This window comes from Jaculus jaculus, chromosome 12, assembly GCF_020740685.1.
Source record: "Jaculus jaculus isolate mJacJac1 chromosome 12, mJacJac1.mat.Y.cur, whole genome shotgun sequence".
In the NCBI taxonomy this organism is placed as follows: Eukaryota; Metazoa; Chordata; class Mammalia; order Rodentia; family Dipodidae; genus Jaculus; species Jaculus jaculus.
The window spans coordinates 61298823-61316444 of NC_059113.1; the positions used below are offsets into that span (position 1 = coordinate 61298823).

Here is a 17622-nt window from a genome sequence, read left to right on the forward strand (position 1 = left end):
AGGTGTGGTGGCGCAAGCCTTTAATCCCAGCAGTTGGGAGGCCGAGGTAGGAGGATCATCGTGAGTTTGAAGCCACCCTGAGACTACATAGTGAATTCCAGGTCAGCCTGAGCTAGAGTGAGACCTTACCTCAAAAAAAACAAAAAAACAAACAAGCAAACAAAAAAAAAGAGAAGTTCAGTGCTTCATTCTCTTTTTGTGGTGTTGGTGATCAAACCCAGAAGGAGCCCGGTGCATGGACATGTGTTCTACCACGGAGCTACACCGTCAGCCCTCCCTGATTCTGTCAAAACAGTCTCCTAAGTGGTCCAGGCTGGCCTAGAACTCAAGATTCTTCTGCCTTAGTCTCCCAAATGCTGGAGTAACAGGTGTGTACCACTGCGCCCAGCTTCAGTTTTATTTTTTCAAAAAACATAAGACTGGGGAGAGGTCTCAAGTTTAATCTATTTAAATCTTTACAGGCACTTCTTAGTTTACAAATACGGAAATATGGGGTCCTTGAGGGAAGGAAGCCCATGGAGTGGATTCAATTCCCAGGTCCCTAACTCAGGAGCCACCCTCAGGGTTGTTGGTTCTTAGTGTCACTGGCACTTAGCCGGCTGCCACTCAGCTCACCCGCACTCTTCAAAGATGTCTGGGTAGTGCCGGAAGAGCACGGGTGGGTCTCGGTCACCTCGGACTGGGGCTTGAGGCACAGCACGAATCCCGGGCCTGCGGCCACGTCGCCCTCCGGAACAGGAACGGTGGATCCACTGGTGTGCTTCCACCGCAAACTTCCTCTTGAAGCGCATGCCGCACTCGGGGCAGGGGAAGGGCCGCTCGCCCGAGTGCATGCGCCGGTGGCTGACCAGCAGCGAAGGGTAGGTGAAGCGCCGGCCACAGTCCGCACACACGTGGCGCCTCTGACTGGCCTGAGCGTCCCCGCTGGACACCTGGACGTGGGGCTGTGCACCAGTTATCTGGCCCCAGGCAGCTTTGGCGGGTGTCTGTGCTCCTGCTGAGGCCTTGCTGACAGTCAACTCAGTCTTGTGTTTAACCAATTGTTCGGTCTGCAACTGCCCAGAAATCTCCTCCCGACTTTGGGATTGTGTGGGTCCTTCCCCTCTTGGCACTTTCTTGGGTTCCTGCTCCTTCCTGGTTGGGATGTCTCCTGGGAAACAGGAAATAACGTTGCATTTTTTTTTTTTACATTTTTTAAAAAAGACTTTTTAAACATATTTAACATATATATGGAGAGAGAGAGAGAGAAAGAGAGATATCAGGAGAGAATGGGCACACCAGGGCCTCTAGTCACTGCAAATACTCTGGAAACATGCTATTTTGTGCATCTGGCTTTATGTGGGTATTGGGGAATCAAATCCATACCAGCAGCCTGTGCAAGCAAGTACCCTTAACTGTCAGCCCCTCTATTTTAAATAATTTTTATTTTACTTATATTTGAGATAGATAAAGAGGGGGAGAGAGAGAGAACGGGCATGCCAGAACTTCCAGCCACTGTGAACGAACTGTGAAAGCATGTATTACTTTGCTCATCTGGTTTAGTGGGTCCTGGGGAACCAAATCTGGGTCCTTTGGCTTTGCAAGCAAGCACTTCAACCGCTAAGCCATCTGTTCAGCCTCCAGCCCCCACCCCTTTTACCTTGTTTGTTTGGTTTTGGTTTTTCAAAGTAGGATCTCAATATAGCCCAGGAAGACCTGGAATTCACTCTGTAGTCTCAGGGTGGTCTTGAACTCTTAGCAATCCTCCTACCTCTGCCTCCCAAGTGCTGGGATTAAAGGCATGCACCAAGAAGCCTGGCTTTTTCACTCTCTTTTTGTTTGTTTTCAAGCCCAGACTGATCTGGAGCTCACTCTGTAACCAGCCTGTCCTTGAAGTCCACAATGATCCTCCTACTCCAGACTGCCCAGAGCTGGGATTAAAGGCATGCACCACCAAGTTATATTTTGAAACAGTTTTGTACCACCCAGCACAGTGGTACATGCCTGTAACCCCAACACTTGAGAAGGCCAAGGCAGGAAGATTGCTCTGAGTTTGAGACCAGGCTAGAATATACAGTGCGACACTAAAAAAGAAAGAAAGAAACAAAGAGCTGGGTGTGGTGATGCACAACCTTTAATCCCAGCACTCAGGGCACAGGTAGGAGGATGGCCATGAGTTCAAGGCCACCCTGAAACTACATAGTGAATTCCAGGTCAGTCTGGGCTACAACGAGACCCTACATTGAAAACAAAAGGGGGGCGTTGGAGTTAAGGTACTTGCCTGTAAAGCCAAAGGGCCCAGGTTTGATTCCCCAGAACCCACTTAAGCCAGATGCACAAAGTGGCTAAGAGACTGGAGTTTGTTTGCAGCAGCTGGATGCCCTGGTATACTCATTCTCTCTCTGCCTCTTTCTATCTCTCTAATAAATATATAGATAAAATATTTTAAAAAGAAAAATACAAAATAAACAAACAAAAACACTTGCATAGACTATATTTACTGGTAGGGTGCTTTTACAGGAGGTAATGCCAAAAAAGTACTGGTCACTGTTGACACAAAGGCTTTAGTGAAGGGTGAACCGTTCAAATTTCCTTCCTCCTGTGTCAAGTGGAGCAGAGTGGTTTTTTTCACTTCAGGGTCTTTGAGAGGATTAAATGAATAGGTGCTTGTTAATCACTTAATACATGCTCAATAAACAATAGTGCTCTGTGTCCTTCCTATACTCTTCACAGTACCATTGTTACAGAGGAGAAACCACATATGCTCCAGATTTCTTGGCTTCAGGGTGGTGAGAGAACCAAATTGTCAATCTCCAGGCATCTTCTCATGAACCATTTTGCCTTGCTGGAGAAACATGAAAAGTAGAACGAAAACTACTTCCATTCCTAGGGGCACTTTAGCTGTCCCTCAAAGTAAGAGAATGATCAGTAGTTTTGGGGTTTTTTTTTTTTTTTTTTCAAGATAGGCTCTCACTATAGATCAAGCTGACCTGTCATTCACTATGTAGTCTCAGGGTAGCCTTGAACTCAGTGATCCTCCTACCTCTGCCTCCCAAATGCTGGGGTTAAAGGCATGTGCCACAACACCCAGATCTAGGTTTTTTTTTTAATCTGCGTGTGTGTGTGTGTGTGTGTGTGTGTGTGTGTGTGTGTGTGTGTGTGATCACACCAGGATCTCTTGCTGCTGCAAATGAACACCTATCTGGCTTTACACCACTGGCTAGAGAACTGAACCCTGGACTGGAAGGTTTTGCAAGCAACCACCTTCAAAGGGCTCAGCCATTCCCCTAACCCCTAGAGTGTGTTTTCTGACAGGGACACCTAGAAACCTCAGAGTTCTTTGACTTGGGCTCTAGATTCTCCTGCTTTTTCTCAACATGTCTAAGTTGTGAAATCTCTGTACTAGGTCATCTTTCTTTGGTCATGTAGTATCCAAGATACATAGCCTCTTTAATTTCTGTAAGGATGCGCGAATGAGGAACCTGAAAGAAAACTACTAAGGAGGAAACCCTAGACAACGAGTGGGGAAACCTGGGACAATCCCTCACCTCTCCGAGCTCCTCCCAGGCTCTCCCCCTCCTCAGGATCCTGGGCGGCGGGGCTCCAAGCCTCACTCTCCTGTTCCATCCAAGAGATGAGGGCTGGTTTGGGGCCCGGGAATCCTGGGAGAGAACAGGGGTCAAGACTGGCCTAGGAAGAGGGCATCCCCCTGCCAGGGTGAAGGCGCCTCCTCAGAACTTATGTTCAACCTGGACAAGGGTCTGTGATGCTCTTGCCTGAATGAAGCATTTGAGGGATGGAGACTCCCGAGGGGGTACCTGAAGCCCTGGGGATGGGAGGTGGAAGATGCTGTTGGTGGAAAAGTGCGGAGTTAGGGCTCGCGATGCACTCGGTCCTTCTACATCATCTCCCCTGTGAACCCCGGTGGAGTGAAGGGGCTCTGACTCGGGGCCTCACCGAGCGCGCCCAGGAGGCCGTAGGTCTCGCGCATCACGTCCCGGTACAGGGCCCTCTGCGCGGGCCGCAGGCAGCCCCACTCCTCCGGGGAGAAGTACACGGCCACGTCCGCGAAGCTCACGGCCTCAGGCTTCCGGAAACCCGGCCAGGTCTCCTCGGGTCTCAGCGCCAGGAGCGCGGCTGGGGGCGGCGCCATCAGGGCTGCGGGGCCGAGCCGCGGCCGCCGTGTCTCGGGGGCCGCCGCCTGCTTGTTCCCGGCTTCAGCTTTGGTCGTCTGCGGGGAGGGACGCCCGGGCCACGCCCAGCCCGGGCCAGCGCCGACGCTGCGGGGAAGGGGAACGAAAGTAGCAGGGACTGGCTCCCAGGGAGTCGAGGATTCTGATGGTAACAAATAGTACTCCTCGGTCACTGCACGGCTGCTGGAACCTAGATGCCCGGCTTAGAGGAGCCGGAAGGTGCCTTCAGAAAATATGGCTACAGCCTGGCTTCAATTGCCACTGGTTGTACTTCAGGACGCCATTTTTGAGCATATCAAATATGTCGCCTTTCGGGTTTCTATTACCTCGAGCATCCCGTTTGCTGCTGTCCTTAAATATAGTGGCGGCTTTAGGAGGCTTTTGTGTTTGGTTGGGTCATTGGCTCGTTTTTCTTTCTTTTTTATAACTTCAGGTGTAGGGGGAGGACTAGCTGGGAAGCCCAGGGAACCTTTGCCTTCTAGAACTATGGGCAGGGCCGTAGCTTCACAGGCCTCTCTGCCCTCAGTACTCAGCGGCCGGTGATTGGCTGTAGCTGAGAAGCTGGGCGGCGATTGGTTGTGTCCTGGCGGGGCCTTTGAAAGCATTCTGAGGCCCCGGGCATCGGTGGTGCGGTGGTGCGGCAGACTGTGGCTTCCACGCTTGGCACGTGTATCCGCCTCCTGCCGATGGAACGTGGAATCTGGTCCTCAGTTTCTGTGGAGGAAAGTACACTCTTGGAAATCCTTAGGTGCGCCATCTCAGGGAGAAACCCGTTCACAGCCTCACACTTGACATAAAGAACCCTTGAATCCTGGTTTCTTTTTTTTTTTTTTTTAATTTTTTTTTGTTCATTTTTATTTATTTATTTGAGTGTGACAGAGAGAAAGAGACACAGAGAGAGAGAGAGAATGGGCACCCCAGGGCTTCCAGCCACTGCTAACACACTCCAAAAACATGCGCCCGCTTGTGCATCTGGCTAACGTGGGTCCTGGGGAATCGAGCCTCGAACCGGAGTCCTTAGGCTTCACAGGCAAGCGCTTAACCGCTAAGCCATCTCTCTAGCCCGAATCCTTGTTTCTTTAAATCTCTGGATTGAAGCTGCCAGCTAAGGAATGTGCTTAATCTGAATGAAATTGAAATGTGGGGGTTTGAAATTGCATACCAATTTTTATCAAATCATTAATGCACATAGTTGTTTTAAGAAAGTAGCCGGGTGTGGTGGTGCACGCCATTAATCCCAGCACTTGGGAGACAGAGGAAGGAGGATTTCCAGGAGTTCGAGGCCAGCCTGAAACTACATAGGGAATTCCAAGTCAGCCTGGGCTAGAGCGAGACTCTACCTTGAACAAAACAAAACAACAGCAAAAAAATAATAATAATAATAATAATGTTTAGGCCCGGGAGTGATGGCTCACTCCTTTAATCCCAGCACTTGGGAGTCTAAGGTAGGAGTATCACCATATGACCATATGTTCGAGGCCACCCTGGGACTACAGAGTGAATTCCAGGTCAGCCTGAGCTAGAGTGAAACTCTACCTCAAAAAAACCAAATGAAAGCCGGGCGTGGTGGCGCACGCTTTTAATCCCAGCACTTGGGAGGCAGAGGTAGGAGGATCGCTGTGAGTTCGAGGCCACCCTGAGACTCCATAGTGAATTCCAGGTCAGCCTGCGCTAGAGTGAAACCTTACCTCGAAAAACAAAAAAACAAACAAACAAACAAAAAAAAGAATAAATAAAAAATAACAAAATAAACTGACACTCCAAACAGATCAGAGCTGCATCTTGAGATCCTGAACTCTGGGATACAGACCTGGGGCACCAGCTTCCCTCTTTTTCTTTCTTTCTACCCAATAAAACTTGGCCTCACATTCCGTGAGTCAATGGTCTTATTTGTGTGACACTGAACCCCAGAACATCTTGGGGGCTCCTCCTGGATCCACATTTCAAGACTTCCTCCCTGACTCTAGGGCGACCAAACTGGGGAAGGACCCTAATCTCCGCCAGAGAACCGTATCTCTATCCGTCTGCATGTTCCTGGTTTTGGAGTTGGTAGCAAGCTATTGATGGGGAAATTTTTCCCAGGACTGCCAGTCCCCTCGCCCCCCTTATTGGCTAAGAAACCTCTGGAGGTGTTTTTCCACTCATTTTGTTTTTCTTTTTCTTTTTGTTTTTCTGGTTTTGCATGCTTTTCTGGGTCCAAGAGGAAAGCTATATGCAGCATTAATTCACCAGGATGAGGGGCCAAGGGGGCACCCTTGACCTTTCTGGCTCTGTTCAGAGATTTGGAATGGAGGTCTGTTTCTGGTTCAATTTCAGTTTGGCAGTCACGTGGCAATGTCAGGAGAGCTGTTATTGCTAGTATGTTTGTGTTTGGTGTTGTGTTCATTTGTCTTGTCCTCATCTTTGAAGATATGGGTCAAAATCACTCTGTTGAAAAATCTCCTTTAAAACTGGTTAAAAAGCACTTTGAAGGGTTGGAGAGATGGCTTAGCGGTTAAGTGCTTGCTTGTGAAGCCTAAGGACCCCGGTCCGAGGCTCGATTCCCCAGGACCCACATTAGCCAGATGCACAGGGGGCCCACGCGTCTGGAGTTCATTTGCAGCGGCTGGAGGCCCTGGCACGCCCATTCTCTCTCTCTCTCTCTGCCTCTTTCTCTGTCACTTTCAAATAAATAAATAAACATAAAACAAAAAAAAAATTTAAAAGCACTTTGAAGATCTTCAGGGAAAAAAAAAAGATGAACATTAAAATGCGCTAGGCCTATTATCCTAGCTACTTGGGAAGCTGAGACAGGAGGACCTCCAATCCAAAGTTCCAATGTGATAGCCTGACTCCACATTTTATTTTGTTTTATTTTATTTTTACCTTTTAAATTTATTTTATTCGATCTAGAGAGAGGAAGAGGCAGATATAGAGAGGGAATGGGGGTGCCAGGGCCTTCAGCCGCTGCAAACGAACTCCAGACACATGTGCCCCCTTGTTCATCTGGCCTACATGGGTCCTGGGGAAATAAAACCACATTTTAAACCATGTGAATTTTAAATAGCTTGATAAAAGTAAGTAAATAATTTTAATCTGAACTGTGCCTGATATTTCCTCTTTTGTTTGGGCTTTAAGCAAATAAGACTTTGTTTATAAACACCTTTTGGTTTCTTTATTACTCCAAATAGTCCAACAGGTCCCTCCTAAAGCTTTTGTTGGCATTTGATTTATTTCAAGGTTGTAGCAGACATATTCAGGTTCGCTGAGATGAACTTCCAGACCAAGCACAGTTATGGAGGAAGGGATTTATTGAAGCTTACAGATCCAGGGGGAATTCATAATGGCAGAAGAAACTGGCCTGCCTTCACAGGACCAAGCAGAGACAGAGAAGTGCAAGCTAAAAAGCCAAAAGCCACATAACACCCTTCAGGAACTCCAGCTAGGCACACTTTGCATATCTTTAGATTAAAATCTGAAACCCACCACCACACCTTAAGATCCACACAGTGAGTGATACTGCCTCCAGCCAGGTGGTTGCAGATGCAAACTACAAACAAATTAACTGAATATGTTTGGGGCCATCTATTCTATTCAAACCACCACAAAGGTGTTTTGATTTTTGTCTTTAAAGTCAGATTTAACTAAAGCCTATGGTGAGCTACAAGTTTATGTAAACAAAGCCATATTTTATTACATGATCTCATAAATATAATTACTGAGTTTATGTTCTAGGTCAACTTCAACTTACATAGAGGATTATTGAAAACATCAAAATTCTCTCTGATGTGGTGACTCATAATTTGCCAGGTACTTTTTTTTTAATTTTTTTTTTTTTTTTGGTTTTTCGAGGTAGGGTCTCACTCTAGCCCAGGCTGACCTGGAATTCACTATGGAGTTTCAGGGTGGCCTTGAACTCATGGTGATCCTCCTACTTCTGCCTCCCAAGTGCTGGGATTAAAGGCATGTGCCACCACGCCTGGCTTTGCCAGGTATTTTAAGATTGTAATGTCCTGTTACTTAAAAGGAGGAGGCAACTGACCCAAGTTCTAGGCCAGCCTGCCTCAAGATAGAAACAGAATTTGCCTTAGTTAATTCTAATAAAAACATTTCCAAGTGTGTTAGAGGTATTGATAAAGATGATCCCCAAAATGGTTGTCATGTTTTTCCTGTATTCATGGAAAGTGTATTTCATGTAGTTTATTAATAGGAGCTATCTCAAATCAATGGGTTATATAAAACCTGAAGGTGGGCTGGAGAGATGGCTTAGCAGTTAAGGCACATGCCTGCAAATCCTAAGGACCCAGGTTCGATTCTCCAAGTCCCATGTAAGCCAGATGCACAAGGTGACACATGCGTCTGGAATTCATTTGCAGTGGCTGGAGGCCCTGATGCACCTCACTCTCTTTCTATCTCTCTCTCCCTCTCTCTGTATCAAATAAATAAATAGAATAGATAATGTTTAAAAAAAAACCCTGAAGGTATATATACTGGTATTATAAAGCAAGTCTGATTGTCAGGTAAAGATTTTTTGGTGACCTAAATACTAAGGAAAGCTTTTTCTCTACAAAGTTCCAATAGTAAAATGGATAATTCATTGAAGCCAGACTACTTGCTTCTTTGTCAGTAGATAATTGTAAAGATCAGAAGTGACCAAGATCACAAAGACCATTCTGAGGCAAAGATGGAAGTTTTTATTCGGCGGGGGTGGGGGGGGACACAAGCTGTCAGGACTGACTCTCAAGAGTGGAGCAGTCAGTCAGCTTGGAGTTACAGTGGGCTTTATAGGTTCTTTAGTTGGGGAAAGGTGAGAAAGGGAAGGAATTTCTTTGTTGGGGCAGTAAGTCTCTGTTCTTTACATTAGCCATAGGGTGAGACCAGAAGTAACCCGGTGAGAGATAGTGGGTAAATCTAGACTTGGTGCCTTGTTAGGCACAGGAGGGATAATGGCTGGAAAATTTCTTGAGAAATGTGGATGACTCCTCTGTCACCCTCCTGCTGTTCTTGGTGACCCCATTTTGTCCTGACCTAACAGTAATATGATTAATCAATTTGGTGTAGTTTTTTTTTTTCATCTCTCCAGCCCAGTTTATTCTTTTTTTTTCTCAATTTTTATTAACATTTTCCATGATTATAAAAAGTATCCCATGGCAATACCCTCCCTCCCCCCACTTTCCCCTTTGAAATTCCATTGTCCATCATATCCCCTCCCCATTTCAATCAGTCTCTCTTTTATTTTGATGTCATGATCTTTTCCTCCTCTTATGATGGTCTTGTGTAGGTAGAGTCAGGCACTATGAGGTCATGGATATTGAGGCCATTTTGTGTCTGGAGGAGCACGTTGTAAGGAGTCCTACCCTTCCTTTAACTCTTACATTCTTTCCGCCACCTCTTCCGCATTAGACCCGGAGCCTTGGAAGGTGTGATTGAGATGTTACTCAGTACTCCAGTCACTTCTTTCCAACACTGTGATACCTTCTGAGTCATCCCAAGGTCACTGCCATCTGAAAAGAGAAGATTCTCTCTCCTTTCTCTTCTCATGTTGGTGTAGTTTTTCTTAATAGTCTTATAAGAAAGATGGTTAATTATGGGTTGAGATGATTGCAGGAACTGGGAAGATATTTTTTCAATTTTGGACATAGAATGCTTGTTAAAAATCCTTTTGGAGAGCTGGAGAAATGGCTTAGTGATTAAGCGCTTGCCTGTGAAGCCTAAGGACCTCGGTTTGAGGCTCAATTCCTCAAGGACCCACGTTGGCCAGATGCCCAGGGGGGCACATGTGTCTGGAGTTCCTTTGCAGTGACTAGAGGCCCTGGCGCGCCCATTCTCTCTCTCTCTGTCTGTTGCTCTTGTAAGACCCCCAAAACGAGGACCCCACTCTCTGCCCGGATATGGCGACACCCCAAATCACTCACGAGAAGCGGTCTTGATGCAAACTGCAAGAGGATTTTATTCCAAGCACGCTGGGGCCCACAGTCGTACACCGCACAGGGGTAGAGGACTGCAGAGCGCCGAATGCAGGAACGGGACAGTTTTTACAGGGTTTCTAACAAAGCCTGTGCATTAGACCAATCATTTTTTTAATATCAGGAGCCCGCGGGGTGCGAGCCAGTCAGTTTGTGCCACTCCATAGTTTCTAAGCCAATTAGTTTAATTTGTTCAAGCCCCTCGTGGACCAATCAGTCTCCTATGACCTTGGTGGTCAGCATTTGCGCAGGTCCTTGGGTGGGGGTAGCAGAGTGTGGTATCAGTCTCCTATGACCTTGGAGGTCAGCATTTGCGCAGGTCCTTGGGTGGGGGTAGCAGAGTGTGGTATCAGTCTCCTATGACCTTGGTGGTCTGAGGCAGGCTGCTACAGCTTATGGTGCGGGCTACTAAGGCTTACAGTGTGGGCTATTAAAGCTTATGGTGCAGGCAATTTATAGAAACCAAATAAGTGGTTTACTTCATTATTCATTTCCCATCCTTGAGGGCTATCTCATGCCCTTTTTACCTAGTTTTATATTAGGAGTGGGCTCTGATATAATGAGAAGAGGGATTCTTTACTTGCTTTCAACAGAGAGTAAAGCCTGGAGTTTGAGGTATGCAGGGGCCCGCTTACGCTCCCTTTGGAGCGTGATAGTATTTCTGGGCTTCTGAATTCTTGGGCCTTTCACTCTCAAAGAAATAAATAAACAAACAAACAAAATTTTTTTTTAAAGAATATTAAAAAATAAACTTTTGGAGCCAGGCGTGGTGTTGCATGCCTTTAATGCTAGCACTTGGGAGGCAGAGGTAGGAGGATCACTGTGAGTTCAAGGCCACCCTGAGACAACATAATGAATTCCAGGTCAGCCTGGACTAGAAGAAAACCCTACCTCGGAAAACCGAAAAAAAAAAACAAAAAACAAACAAACAAAAAAAACCTTTGTGCTTACCTTTGATGAAGCACTTGTTTGGTTTTTAAGTAAACCTGCGACCCAGTTCACAACTATTCTGCACCCAAATAAAAGTTGCCCCCGACCCGCGGGACCAATCTAACATGGGGTGGTCGAGGAGGGCTGCAACCTGAAAGAACGGGCGGGAAAGAAGAAGGAGACCAAGTGGAGGATTTGTCAAGATCTCGTTTAATGTTGGATTTTTTAGCTCTTTTATAATCAACCAGCAAGCAGGGGGATCAGCAGGGGAGCACAAGGAAAGGAGGAGATAAGGCCACCTGGCCGTAATCTTCTGGAGCATCCTGTGGCTTCTCTGGGATTGTAACATCTTGTAACATTTCTCCGAGCAGCTGTTTGTTCTTGGGGAAGGAGCACACGCGGGCTGCTAGTTCTTTTTCTTTTGTCCCAGGGCAGCCAGGTCATGGTCTCTGACAAAAAGTCATCTTTGTTTTAAAAACTTAAGCTTATGAGTTTTTTTTGGTTTATGTCACACTCACTGGAGGGTCCAGAGCCATACCTTTCACTACTTTCAGAATTAAATACCTTTTTCCTGTTTGAAGAGATTAATTCCTTCAAGGTTGTTTGTTGTGAACACAACCCAGAGAGAAACTGACCTGGGAAAACAGCAGCATCGCTTACTTTCCCTTTTATTTAATTTTTTTGTTATTTTTTATTATTTATTTGAGAGCGAAGGCAACAGACAGAGAAAGAGGCAGATAGAGAGAGAGAAAATACACATAGCAGGGCCTCCAGCCACTGCAAATGAAGTCCAGATGCATGCACCCCCTTCTGCATCTGGCTAACATGGGTCCTACAGAATGGAGCCTGGAACCTGGGTTCTTAGGCTTTACAGGCAAGCGCTTAACCGCTAAGCCATCTCTCCAGCCTTATAAGCCATCTCTCCAGCCCTCTCTTTTAAACTATATATAAGGCTGGAGAGATGGCTTAGCGGTTAAGCACTTGCCTGTGAAGCCTAAGGACCTCGGTTCGAGGCTCGATTCCCCAGGACCCACGTTAGCCAGATGCACAAGAGGGCGCATGCATCTGGAGTTCATTTGCAGTGGCTGGAGGCCCTGGAGCAACCATTCTCTCTCTCTCTCTCTCTCTCTCCCTCTATCTGCCTCTTTCTCTCTCTGTCACTCTCAAACAAATAAAATAAACAAAAATTTTAAAAAACTAAATACATAATTTATTTATTTGAGAGAGAATGGGCATGTCTGGGCCTCTATCCACAGCAAACAAACTTCAGACACATGTGCCACCATGTGCATCTGGTTTACATGGATACTGGGGAATTGAACCTGGGTTCTTAGGCTTTGCAGGCAAGCACCTTAACTGCTAAGCCATCTCTCCAGCACCCCCCTTTTACCTTTTTTTTTTTTCAAGGCAGGGTTTCACTCTAGCCCAGACTAACCTGGAATTCACTATACAGTCTCAGGGCGGCTTTGAACTCACAGCAGTCTTTTTACCTCTGTCTCCAGAGTTCCAGGATTAAATGCGTGCACCACCATGCTTGGCCTTGTTTTCTTTCATTCACTCTTTTTTTTAAAAATATTTTTGTTCATTATTTATTTATTTATTTGAGAGCGACAGACACAGAGAGAAAGACAGAGGGAGAGAGAGAGAGAGAGAGAATGGGCGTGCCAGGACTTCCAGCTACTGCAAACGAACTTCAGACACATGCGCCCCCTTGTGCATCTGGCTAACGTGGGACCTGGGGAACCGAGCCTCAAACCGGGATCCTTAGGCTTCACAGGCAAGCGCTTAACTGCTAAGCCATCTCTCCAGCCCTTTTGTTTTTTTTTTTTTTTTTTTTTTTCCGAGGTAGGGTCTCACTCTAGCCCAGGCTGATCTGGAATTCACTATGGAGTCTCAGGGTGGCCTTGAACTCACAGCGATCCTCCTACCTCTGCCTCCCAAGTGCTGGGATTAAAGGCGTGCGCCACCACGCCCGGCTTTTGTTTTGTTTTGTTTTGAGGTAGGGTCTTGCTGTAGCCCAGGCTGACCTGGAATTCACTATTTAGTCTCAGAGTGGCCTTGAACTCATGGCAATCCTCCTACCTCTGCCTCCCGAGTGCAAGTGCTGGGATTAAAGGCATGTGCCACCATGCCCTTTTTTTTTTTTTTTTTTTAATTATTAGGCTTCACAGGTAAGCACTTAACCATCCCCCCCACACACACTTTTTTTCTTTTTGAGAGGGAGAAAGAGGTCAATAGAGAATGGGTGAGAATGGGTGTGCCAGGGCCTCTAGCCATCACAAATGAACTCCAGATGCATGCATCTGGCTTTATGTGGGTACTGGGGAATCCAACCTGGATCCTTTGGCTTTGCCCGCAAGCGTCTTAACCACTAAGCCATCTCTCCAGTCCCCCCACCCCTTTTTTAAACATATTGAATTCCAGGTCAGCCTGGACTAGTGCGTGTGACATCCTACCTCAAAAAACCAATCATCCCCCACCTCACAAATAAAAAAAACCTATAGTAAAGTGGGCATAGTGGCACACACTTTTAATCCCAGTACTCAGGAGGCAGAGGTAGGAGAATTGCTGAGTTAGAGGCCACCCTGAGACTCCATAGCAAATTCCAGGTCAGACTGAGCTGGAGTGAGACCCTTTCTCAAGAAAAACAAAAAACTAGCTGGGTGTGGTGGTTGCACACTCTCCAGCCCTTTTTAAAATTACTTATTTATTTATTTATTTAGAGAGACAGAGGGAGAGAGTAAGAATGGGTACACCAGGGCCTCTAGCCACTGCAAACTCCAGACATGTGCACAACCTTATCCATCTGGCTTTACCTGGGTATTGGGCAAAAGAACCTTGCATCCTTATAGCTTTGAAGGCAAGTGCCTTAACTGCTGAGCCATCTCTCCAGCCCTACTTATTTTCTTGTTGTTTTGGTTTAGTTTGAGATGGGATCTTGCTATGTAGCGCATGCTGGCCTTGTGTTAACCCAGAATTTGTGAGAATAAAGACCACTGACCACAAATGGTAGCCATATTGAAGCAAGCTTTAATTGTGCACAATACAGATGGTCCAGCAGCTGCCTCCCTAAGGTGAGGTGTAGAGAGCAGCCCCAGTCAGCTTCTCAGGCTCCTTTTGTAGGGCAAAACCATAGAAATCACAGGTGGGGTTTTGAGAGGCAAGCAGGCATGATGACAGAAGCAGACCAGCCTTTTCAGTTAAACTACTTACCAGAACGTTATGAATACACAATCCTCGGAACAGTAACCAGGGAACAATTTGTGGGCCTAGCTCAGACACAGAAACTTAGCCTAGTCATTATATCAAAATGGCTCCTGCTGTTAAAATGGAGTCAAGTTGGCTCTTCACTTGAACTTGAGATTCCCCCTGATTCAGCCTCCTGAGTGCTATGATTCAGTACATATAATATATACATATTCATGAATATATACATATTCAGTACTATAGTACATTAAAACAAAAGGAGCTGGGTGTGGTGGCACATGCCTTTAATCCTAGCACTCTGGAGGCAGAGGTAGGAGGATCACCTTTGAGTTTGAGACCCACCCTTAGACTACATAGTGAATTTCAGGTCAGCCTGGGCTAGAGTGAAACTCTACCTCATTAAAAAAAAAAAAAAAAAAAAAATCAACAAAGGGGTTGGACTCAACATTTGCCTGTCTTACCCAGTCAGATCTCTCTTGAGCACGCACCCTGCCCAGGTAATGGGTGGATTCCTCCTCTGAGCCCAGGCCAATTGGCTGGGATACCTGATGCAGGTGTGCCAATTACTTCTGAAGCATGAACTTCAACTTGCTCTGATGGAGAAACTGGTTTTTGGTTCTCTCTGGCTCTTGAGATGTACAGAACTCCATGTCTGGGTCTTCGCACCAAGAAGATTAGCTTTCTCCCACCCTAAGGGTGCCAGGGTGGGAAGGGACTTTTTTTTTTATTACTGTTTTTACTTTGTTGTTGTTTTTTGGTTTTCAAGATATAGTCTTGCTTTCGCCCAGGCTGACTAGGAATTCAACATGTAGTCTCAGGGTACCCTCAAACTCACAGTGATCCTCCTACCTCAGCCTCCCGACCGCTGGGATTAAAGACATACAGCACCACACCCAGCTACTTTTTTTAAAAAATATATTTATTTATTTTCAAGCAGAGAGAAATAGAAGAGAGACAGGCAGAGAGAATGAGAATGGGCACACCAGGGCATCCAAGCACTGCAAACAAAATCCAGACACATGCACCCCCTTGTGCTTCTGGCTTACGTGGGTACTGGGGAATCAAACCTGGGTCCTTAGGCTTTCCAGGCAAACACCTTAACTGCTAAGCCATCTCTCCAGCCCCCAGCTACTTTAAATATATATATTATTTATTTATTTATTTAAGAGAGAGAGGGAGAGAGACGGGGGCAGATAGAGAATGGGATGCCAGGGCTTCCAGACACTGCAAACAAACTCTAGATACATGTCCTACCTTTTGTATCTGGCTTATGTGGGGACTGGGGAATTGAACCTAGGTCCTTAGGCTTTGCAGGCAAGCACCTTACCCCCTAAGCTGTTTCTCCAGCCCTGTTTTTACTTCAACCTCTTTGGAAGCACATTTTTTTGTTTTTATTTTTAAACCCCTTCTCACACTGTTTTGTACTCAAGGTCTGTGTTCGTTTACATGGGCTCCTGGACCATGTGGTGCACTTTTCCTCTCCCTGGCCACTTTTCTTCTCTTCCTCCTTGACCCACAAACTTTGTCCTTTTCTCTCCCTCACATCCCAGCTATGTTTGAATAAAATGTGGTAGTTTGAAAATCAATATATAAATAATATATATATATGTATATATTTTTTTTCCCCGAGGTAGGGTCTCACTCTAGCTCAGGCTGTCCTGGGATTCACTAGGTAGTCTCAGGGTGGCCACAAACTCTCGGAGATCTTCCTACCTCCACCTTCCAAGTGCTGGGATTAAAGGTGTGTGCCACTACGTCCAGCTAATAAAAATATTTTTTAAAAAATCAATAAAGAGCCAAGCGTGGGGGTGCACGCCTTTAATCCCAGCACTGGGGAGGCGGAGGTAGGAAGATCTCCGAGAGTTTGTGGCCACCCTGAGACTACCTAGTGAATCCCAGGACAGCCTGAGCTAGAGTGAGACCCTACCTTGAAAAACAAAACAAAAAAAATCCACAAAGGAGCTGGAAGTGGTGGCACACACCTTTAATCCCAGCACTTGGGAGGCAGAGATAGGAGGATAAGCAAAATTTGTTGGAAAGATGCAAGATCTCTTAGGATGCCTACATTCGTCTCTGCTCTCCACAGACCATATGATGGAAGTTAGCCATGGCTCCCTAGTATTATAAGTTACAATCCAGACGCAGAGGAAGTTATGAAATTCCTATGGGAGGAATTACTTCAGCTAGCCTGATGACAAAGGTAGAGCCAGTTTTATCAGGATGCTTGGCAGATATCCTGGTAGGTATCTGTTAGAGGGAGGGAGGAATTGATCTTCACTGCAACAATGAATTTCTTCTCATTTCAAGAAGCTACATTTACATTTTATGAACAGTAATGTCACAAGGAACATAATTCATTCATCAAATATTTTAATGACAATCTGGTATGACCCTTCCCCAGAGGGCATTCATCCGAGAAGAAACCAACAGTTGAATGCAACTTGCTATGTACCTGAACAGAGGTAATTACAAAATGCAGCGTCCTCCAGCTGCTCCCCCACTGAGGGCTAAGACCAGGAGAGTTATAGGAAGAAACAACTAGAGACTCAGTCCAGCTGTTGGGATATTGGTCATTTGAAAATTCCAATTTGGTGTAGCTGCCCTAAGCAAATCAAAGGACCATGTTCACATTTTAACTCAGTAAGATTTACTGAGCACTTACCTATTCATGTGGGTGCAGCCGAGACTTATCAGAGTTAAGATGCACTCTGTCCTGGCCCATATGAGACCAGAAGGGAGGCAGCCCTGGATAGATTTTGGTGAGACTCTTCACTATATTTAATAAAATGAGGTCCTAAATGTCACTTTCGTTTATGAGAAAAATGCTGAATGAGGCCCCATGGAAGGTTCCATGCTGATTCTCCTTATTTTGATGAGAATCAGGGAGGAATAAGATCTAGTTCTCAATGATTTTTTTTCAGCCTTGACTAAATGAACTAAATCCAAGTACACCACATGGAGGACAAGATGCAATGTCACCTCCTACTGCTGAGCACACTTCCCAAGTTGACTGTGTTTCTGGCTCACCCCCAACTGGGGTCAATTTTCCAAACATGGGATGGTGACTACTTAGCTTTATTACATGTCATTAGTAAAGGTCAAAATATTTAGATGACTGCAATTCAATGAACCCCTACAGAGTAGTTGCCCCCCACCCAAGTCAATGCAATCTAGAGATGTTAAAACTAGAACAGACCAGCCAGGCATGGTGTCACATACCTTTAATCCCAGCACTTGGGAGGCTGAGGTAGGAGGATCATCACAGTGAGTTAGAGGCCAGCCTGGGATACAGAATGAGTTCAGGTCATCCTGGGCCATAGAATGAGACACTACCTAAAAAAAAAAAAAAGGCAAGCAGACCAAGGAAG

At 45.9% G+C, this 17622-nt stretch overlaps 1 protein-coding gene across 4 annotated transcripts; it reads right to left on the reverse strand.

Moving 5' to 3' along the window:
* Positions 1 to 420: 420 nt before the first annotated feature.
* Znf688 (zinc finger protein 688) lies at positions 421 to 4134 on the reverse strand. Of its 4 annotated transcripts, XM_045130944.1 has the most exons (4): positions 3937 to 4036; positions 3729 to 3828; positions 3528 to 3641; positions 421 to 1150 (listed from the first exon to the last, which is right to left on the reverse strand). In XM_045130944.1, the coding sequence occupies exons 2-4, from the start codon at positions 3766 to 3768 to the stop codon at positions 612 to 614; spliced, it is 693 nt and encodes a 230-aa protein (XP_044986879.1). In that variant the 5' UTR covers positions 3769 to 3828; positions 3937 to 4036; the 3' UTR covers positions 421 to 611. The 4 variants fall into 4 exon arrangements, with proteins under 4 accessions (XP_044986879.1, XP_004671126.2, XP_044986878.1 ...); XM_004671069.2 differs by lacking the exon at positions 3729 to 3828 and having other exon boundaries at positions 3937 to 4134; XM_045130943.1 differs by lacking the exon at positions 3937 to 4036 and having other exon boundaries at positions 3729 to 3930.
* Positions 4135 to 17622: the final 13488 nt, after the last annotated feature.